The sequence below is a fragment of the Mandrillus leucophaeus genome, unplaced genomic scaffold (genome assembly GCF_000951045.1).
Source record: "Mandrillus leucophaeus isolate KB7577 unplaced genomic scaffold, Mleu.le_1.0 Scaffold69, whole genome shotgun sequence".
Taxonomy (NCBI): domain Eukaryota; kingdom Metazoa; phylum Chordata; class Mammalia; order Primates; family Cercopithecidae; genus Mandrillus; species Mandrillus leucophaeus.
This window is the reverse complement of record NW_012107474.1, coordinates 1,346,747-1,354,702: the sequence shown is the minus strand read 5'-3', so window position 1 is coordinate 1,354,702 and position 7,956 is coordinate 1,346,747. Positions and strand designations below refer to the sequence as shown.

The 7,956-nt window shown below is 59.9% G+C and overlaps 1 protein-coding gene across 1 annotated transcript in view; it reads right to left on the bottom strand.

Moving 5' to 3' along the window:
• Window positions 1-220: 220 nt before the first annotated feature.
• LOC105555536 (protein C21orf2) overlaps window positions 221-7,956 on the bottom strand; it is a 9,298-nt gene continuing 1,562 nt past the window's right edge. Inside the window, exons 2-7 of the mRNA XM_012002515.1 lie at window positions 6,913-6,959; window positions 4,236-4,465; window positions 3,071-3,242; window positions 2,058-2,151; window positions 909-1,592; window positions 221-511 (exon numbers count right to left, since the gene is read on the bottom strand). Coding sequence (XP_011857905.1) covers window positions 1,464-1,592; window positions 2,058-2,151; window positions 3,071-3,242; window positions 4,236-4,465; window positions 6,913-6,941 — 654 coding nt within the window. The 5' untranslated portion in view covers window positions 6,942-6,959 and the 3' untranslated portion in view covers window positions 221-511; window positions 909-1,463. The remainder of the gene's footprint in view (window positions 512-908; window positions 1,593-2,057; window positions 2,152-3,070; window positions 3,243-4,235; window positions 4,466-6,912; window positions 6,960-7,956) is intronic.

Here is a 7,956-nt window from a genome sequence, read left to right as displayed (position 1 = left end):
CAGGAGGCTGAGGGTGGAGGCAGCAATGGTGGGGATGGGGACGGGGTGGGGGGAACCGCGGGGCTGAAGGCAGGCAGCTGCCCCCACAGGTCCCACCCAACTGTCCCAACCAAGGTGTACATGGTGTGGGGCAGGAGGGCACTGGTGTAAGCCCCGCATGCCCACAGCGGCCCATGTCGGGGGGAGTGGAAGGGGACTCAATTTAAAACGACCTCAGTCATTCCAAGGAAGCACTTTACTGAGGGCGCCGGGTGCCCATCCCACAGTCCCAGGAAGGCAGACACAGGCCTGAACTGTCCACCCTCCATGTCCCAAGTGGTGACTCCACTCCCCACTGCTCAGAGATCGCACCCCTTCTGGAGGGATCGCACCCCTTGTGAAGAGCTTGCACGGATGAGTGACTGTCTTCACCCTGGGCTTCCCCAAGTCCAGTGACAGTGACTGCCCCAATGCTGCAGCTGGCTCTGGTGACGATCACACCGCATGGCCTTGAGCTTGGGAGAGCAGTGGCCTGCACGCGTGGTCACGCATCACCGCTTGGCGGAGGATGGGGACATCTCACGGAGATCTGGGTCCCAACCCCACACAGGACAAGAGCCCAGGGACCTGGCTTTCCTACACACCAGCTGGAAGGCTGACTCCCCATCTCACGTGAATGCTCCCTTGGTTTTGGGGGGTACTAGGAAGGTCCCCAGGGCCGCGGGTCACTGCCCAGATCGTGGCATCGTCATAAGACTCGGAACTCTTCCCAGAGGAAAGAAAACTCCTCTCAGATGCTCCAAGGACTCCCCTAGTCCAGCTGCTTCCTGTGCCAGGCCCAGACCCCAGAGCAAACAGGCCTGTTCACCCACAGCCTCACAGCTGAGGGCCCCCCTGCAGATCTTCACAGGAGAGAAAGGAAGGCGCACCTGCCCAGCCTGGCCAAGAAACAAAACCCTCTCCCGTGGATGCGGGAGGCTGCTGCCTTCCTGCGGAGAGCAGCTCAGGGCAGATGTCCCTGTGGACGCCGGCATTCTGGAAGCCTCCCTTGCTCAACAGAAATCTATCCAAGGACCAAGGGCTGGAATCGGCAAAGCCATTCGTGAACACCTCCTCATTCTGCCGAGAAACGGCCCTTGCTTTCAGAAAGGCTGTCACGACCATTGGGAAATGTCACCTCCAGATCAACCGTGGGAAAATCTTTTATTAGGGAGGACAACCTGCAAAATCCTCCCTTCAAGAGCCCAGGCCAGCCCAGAACCTCCAGACCACAGAAGGGGAGTCCTGGTGACATTCTGGTGTGGACAGGCATCTCCACCGCTCCAGCTAGCCAGCACAACACCCACTCCTGCCCTCGGCCGATGTGGCAAACCGGGGAGGCTTTTGTGTGGGGCCAGGGCTGTGGCAGCCACCCTTCAGCTCCTGGGGGCTGGGGAAGACACTGGGGTCCCCGTGGACAGTGGAGCGGCGCTCAGGTCCTGTGGTCATTCGGCGTGCTCCTGCACCTCCTCCCGACGCAGGGCCTGCAGCCGGCTGCCCACAGTCAGCTGCACGGCCTCCAGCCCCTCTGCGTCCAGCTCCCGCAGCAGCAGCAGGATGGCGGTCAGGACGTTCTAGGGGCAGAGAGGGGTGCGGACTAAGCCCACCAAGCACTGCGAGGCTGCTTCCCTCCACAAGGGCTGGGGCCTGGCCAGCGGCACCCCACCACAGAGCACCTGGTCCCGGGGGTGTGGGCCGTCCAAGCAAATGACCATTCGGCACATAACGAGAATCTGAGCAGAGGAGGAGCCCCGCCTGTGAACACATGTGGCGCTTCTCCCACGTGACTCCTGTTGCCCTCAGCCCAGCAGGGCCTGGGCCCACATTCCACAGACCAGGAGACCAGGAGAGGCTGAGGGGCCAGGACAGCTCCGTGTGGGGCACGTGTGACACGTCTATGCGCATTTGCAGACCCACACACGCAGCTTCCCCCTGGGGCACAGCTCTTCAAGGCCCTGTGAGGCTCCATCCTCCCTCCCCACGATTTCTGTGCAGTGGGCAGAGGCAGCAGTGGCCGCCTAGCAGCCCCTGTCACTCACCCTGCTCCTGTGGCTGCTCAAAGCATCTCTGGGTGAGAAGGAAGGAAACTGGTCCCGGGAAGGGGGCTTCAGGCCAAGTTCACCCTGGGTGCTGCTGGTGAGAGGGAGACAAAGGTGTGTGAGGGTCAGGGAGCTCGTGGCACTGGAGGCCTCTGCAAACCCTGTCTGCAGGTCACATCCAAGCAAAGGACAGGCTCATACAAATCCCACCTGGCACACAGGGGGAAGAGAAGGGAGGCGACTCCCATGAGGTCAGGGGCTACAGATGGCAGCTCCTGGACAGCCCGGCACTTACTTCACCTGTGGGGCGTCCTCCCTGAACCCTGGGGCTCCCCAGCTGTAATACCTTCCACCGGGGCCTCGGGGGCAGGGTGGGGGGCACCTGTACACAAACGCCAGGGAAGAGCTCCTGACCATGGGGTCAAGCCCTGTGCCAGACAGCAGATGCCTAACGGAGATCACATCCCAATGTCCCCACCACAGGCACCAGCAGTGGGTGTGATCTGCCAAGCAGGAGAGAAGCACCCAGCTTCTATCACACACGTTTGTGACGCACAGCCAACTGCCCTGGGAGGCGCCGGTATCTCACTGCAGAGTCAGCCCTGTGGCCCCTCCACGGCTCCTGGGCCCAAGGCTGTACAGGCACTGATGGCTGTGCCCACAAACCATTCCAGTGACTGTGGCCCTAGGCCACACCCCCCACCAGGGGCTCCCTGCACCTCACAAGCTCTGGTGCTGCGAGCCTTCTCTGTGCCAGGGCACGGGGCCTGGCTCACCCCCCTCTCCTGCTCCCTGGAATCTCTGCTGTTGGGCAAAACATGGACCTGCCACTGAGATCACTACCTGGGCACTGAGTCACTCCCAGAGAATACGGATGAGAACGGACACTCGCCCTGGATAATCCCTCTCCCTCACTTCCCAGAGAGGCAGCTCACTGGAAGCCCCATTTGCTCCCCGTGGGAGGACCCTGGGGGACAGGGAAGGGCGGAGGCCCTGCTGCCCTCCAGCCTCACATTGCCTCCTCCTCGCTGTCCAGCGGGTCCTGGCCGGTCTCAGCAGCGGAGCTGAGGGAGCTCAGTGTGAAGCATGGCTTGGGGCCGCCGTGGCCTGTGCCCTCTCTCTCCGGGGCTGCGGTGATCTCCTCTCCCTCACTCAGTGCACGGGACAGCTCCTCCTCCGTCACAGCTTCGGGATGAAGGACAGAACACAGCATGAGTGGCCTCACCCACATGCAGGCCACACGCGCTGCAGCTCCTGTTCTCACTGCAGCCTCAGGCATAGTCTGCTTGTGAAATGCATGCACGTGTATCCACCTCCAGGGCCAGCTCCCAGAATAGGAGCCGATCCACAGCCCGGCACAGGCCGATACACAACAGATGGTGGAGGGCTGCTCAGGAATCTAAACACCAGCCTTGGCCAGAAGCAAATACTCATCAAAACCTCAACTAAGACACAACAGAAAAAGGAACAGACCATACTGAATTTATTCCATTTCACTCACATATCAATTTCCCTGAAGTTATTAATATTAATAAAATTGTCTGGGAGAAAATATTAGTGCCTGTATAGCTGACAAGGATGAGAAACTAGCGTGCTGAGAATGCCAAGGATTAACAAACAGCATGAAACCGCGGCCTGGAAAACTGCACTGGTGCTGGCGCTGGCCAGAGGAGGCATGAGCGCCTCCAATAGGTGGAGTGCAGCAGCGGGCACTTCGGTGCTGGGACAGCCCCTCCCCACGGCGGGAGCACGACGGCACAGCCACCCTAGGTTCACAGTGGCCCGTTGAGCCTGCCCAGTCCCTGTGGACCAGTGCAACGCTGCTTGCCAGATCCTGACGTCCCGCTCGCCATGGTGCATGGCAGTGGTCAGAGCAGCAATGCTCCTCACAGAAGCAAAAGAAGGAACCCTTTTGCTTTGCTACCAGGTCCTGCAGTCGCTGGGGGATACACAAACTGTCACAGTCACAGGAGGGACCCTATGCTGCGCTGCTGCATTCAGGTGGCGGGATCAAGAGACACAGAAGCAGGGGAAGGGCCTCTGAGGAGACTTCACAGGGCACATCTGTGTCCCGCCAGACCAGGCATTTGCAGAAAAGGAGAAGAGGAAAGAGGGCTGGGGAAATGCCCTGCCAGGGATTGTTTTGCGAGGGCCGGTGACCCCGCTGCGGCCACCTACCCTGGTTGTCCAGCTTCTGTAGGCGCGGCAGGGTGCGCAGCACGGTCATGCGGTAGCGGTGGGGGCTGGTGCCGCAGCACGGGTTCTCGGCCAGCCACAGCACCCTGAGACGCGGCAGCCCCTTCAGGTAGAAGAGCTCAGCCAGGCTGGGGATACGGTTCCTCCGCAAGTACAGCTCGCTCAGGCGCTGGCACCGGCTCACAGGCTCCAGGGTGGAGATGCTGTTGACACTGCATGGAGACCAGCAGTCAGTGAGGGATGTGGACGGGGCCCCCAGGGTCACCTCTCAATCTCGAGCCCCAAGAACAGGCACTCACGGGATCTGTGTCCCTGCCCTTGCCTGAGAAGCCCAAATTGGATGTCATGAGTCCTGTGCAGCAGGACCTGGGCCGAGGAGAGAGCTATAGGAAGGCCGGGTCCTGAACTCAAAGGTGGACTGGGGTGGACCCTGCCAGCAACAGCCCCTTTGCCCCATGCTCGGCATCAGCTCCTCAGGGCGCTAGAGTGGGAGGTACGGGATGTGGCCCTCCTTCACAGGCCACGAAAACTAAGGCCTCTCAAGGGACATATCATGTTGCCCCAAAGCACGGAGTGCCCAGAAAAACTCATGGCAAAAAACACGAGCCAGCTCCATGTGACGTGGAAGTGAGCACAGACCTTCCAAACCCCCACGTGAAAGTGGCAACACTGGGAATGGGCCTCATTTCCATTCTACAGAACGTGGGCGCGTCAGAGAAGTAGAGAAACACAGGAGGCCTGGAGCGGAGACCCAAAGGCTTCACCCGACAGCGTGGGGTCCGTCCCCTCCACAAGCGAACACGCGGAGCTGCTCCCGCAGGCCCTCAAAGGTGCGGAGCGTCCGTCAGCCCAGAGCCAAGGCCCCCAGCCTGGAGGGTTGCACTCGAGTCCCGCAGGCGCCTGGGAAGGGGGCGGTCACCAGGCCGGTGCTGAGCCCGCCTCCCCATGCCACCCCTTCACTGGGTGTTTCCCAGGTATCCTTTCACACAGCTCCTAGCTATGAGGCCGCCCCATTTTACCAAGAGCAAAACTCAGTCTGTGGGACCCTTTCCAGGATGGAGTCTGCCCCAGGCACAGGCAGCAGCGTGGTGTGCGGACCACACCCGTGGCCTCAAGCTACCTGCTCCGCTCCAGTGCAGTCGGGCGTGGTGTGCAGTCGACGTGCAGGCACCACACACCTGAACTCGGTGAACATCCTCCGGGTCCTGTCCCTCCTGAGACGTGACAGAAATGGCCCCGCGCATGAGAGGCCTGATGCTCGGAGGCCCTGCGGCCCCTGGGCGACTCAATGCACTGCGGGGATAGGACTGGATCCACAGCCCCGCCCCAAGCTTCCTGCCATCGTGGGAGCCACAAGCTCCACCTTTCCCTGTCAGGTAAGGCTTTCGGAGGCAGAGCTGAAATCCCAGCCTCACCGTAAACATCGCCTGACTAGTGAAACGAACCCCGCGGCAGGCACAGACACCCCTGTTCAACCTCTGGACTCAGGCTCCATCTCCTCCTCGCCTCCCTGTGGGGTGGGCACTGATAATACCTCTGCGTTACAGGAAGGAAATTGAGGCACACAGAGGGCCACGCCTTGCCCGAGGTTAGCCAGCTGATGGGTGGGAGGGCTGAGATTTGGCCCAGGAGCATGCCTCCAAGCCCATTTCATTCATCGGTTCATTCAGCAAGACTCGGGCAGGACAGGCTGATGCCCGCACTGGGGATGCCTGAATACCAGATGGACTGGCCTCAGCCCCTGGCGGGCAGCAGGCTGGGCGCTGGCATCACCATGGCAATGCCAACCTCGGAGGGTGTTACAGAGGATGGGCAGGGGCTGGCCTAGCCCGTGGCTGCCTGTGAAATCAAGAAGGTAGGTCACAGGGACCAGGGGCCTGCAACAGCTACTCTCAGAGGGCAAGGCCTGGAGGCTTCCGAGCTGCCAAACAGAAGGGTGGGCCTTCCCCACAGGGTTTAAACCCTTGTGAGCTTTTAAATGCGGAAACCCAGAGAAGGCTCCCACCCAGCGTCTGGTGGGCAGCGGTGAGCCATGAGCGTCCGCTCCCTCCCTGGGTCACACAGTAGGCAGGAGGGAATTCAGGGATAAAGGAAGCTCTTCTCTTCCCCAGAGCCCCCAAATACGCCCCAGCTGCCTAAAACTCCAGTAACATTTGTTCATTCAAGGTTCCCTTAGTCTGTTGGGAGGGCAGTGACCATAGTAGAGGGGCACAGGTCATGGGGTGCAGAGAAACTGGTCAGCAGTGGTAGCACTGGCGGGGAGAAAAGGCCAGGACCCTGGGGGTCTCGGGGCAGATGTGGCCACTATGAGGGCGGCCAGGGCAGGCTACTTAGGTGGGCTCCACCACCAACTGGCCCAGTGAACACAGCGATGGCTTATGGGAGCACACAGGCCAAGGGTGGGCAGGGGTACAGCAGGGCAGGCAGGGAACAGGAGCTATCAGGAGGCCCAGGTGAGGCTCTGAGGAAGGAGGGCAGACATGGGGCCACGGGGTAGACCCAGCTCTCGCTGTCCCGGCCCCTCCCCTTCTGGAAGCCGCCCTCAGTCTGTGCTGGAGGTTTCTAGGTTATGTCACAGCACTGGGTCCCACGGGAGGGACGTGAGGCTCTGCCCCAGCTTCCAGGCCCCAGGCTGAGCATGACGGCAGGAGCGAGGTACCTGAGCGTGATCACCTCCAGGCTGGGCATCTCCCGGCAAATGGAAATCTAGGAGGAAAAGAGCATGACTAGCAAGCACGGCCCAGCAGGGCATTGCGGTCGCTCTGCCGTCAGCCACAGAGAACTGTCGCAGCCATGGCCAACCCACTTCCGGGGCCTGAGGGGCACAGCCCTGCTCAGCCAGTGTGCCCAGGGTGAATGCCCACGAGCATGCCAGGCTCCCCTCTGATGCCACCTGGCAGCCCAGACACCCCGCAGACTGAAGGAGAAACGTGAGGCTCCTCCTTCCACGCACTCTCTCTTTATTACATTTTACAGCAGCATCGTTGCTATCAGATGCTGCCAGCAGTGGAGACAGAGCGCTCATTACTTTAGATGTCCTCAAAGGACATCAGGTAAGGGGACCCCAGTGTCCCCTATGCAGGAACAGAAAGCAAGGAAAGGATGGAAATCCCTTCTTGATAACAGGTCTGGGCCAAAAGGAAGACAGGCTTAAAACTGGATCTCAGATCACACTGGTACTGTCAATTCAGGGCTGAGGTGCCCAGGGTGGTCCACAAAGCCTTCACAACCTGCAAAGCTCCCACATATGTGAGAGCCCACCATATGCCAGGCATGGCACCAGCAGATTGGGTGACTGGCAGGGCCCCAACCTCAGCGAGCTCAGAGCCTAGTGAGATGCATCCCATGTATAAGGGACTCATGTCTATGACCATGGTGTGTTTATATAGTCACTGCTAAACATGCAGTATTTCAGTTACAGCACAAAACAGATTACATCCGGTGCCATGTGTCCAGGCTTTTTTTTTTTGTCTTTAAGGAAAGGTACAGTTCAAATTTAAAAAACAGAGAATAAAGAGATAAATAATAATTGGGCTGGACATGGTGGTTCACGCCTGTAATTCCAACAGTTTGGGAGGCTGAGGCAGGTGGATCACCTGAACTCAGGGGCTTCAAGACCAGCCTGTCCGACACAGTGAAACCCCATCTCTACCAAAAAGTACAAATATTAGCCAGGCATGGTGGTGGGCGCCTGTAGTCCCAG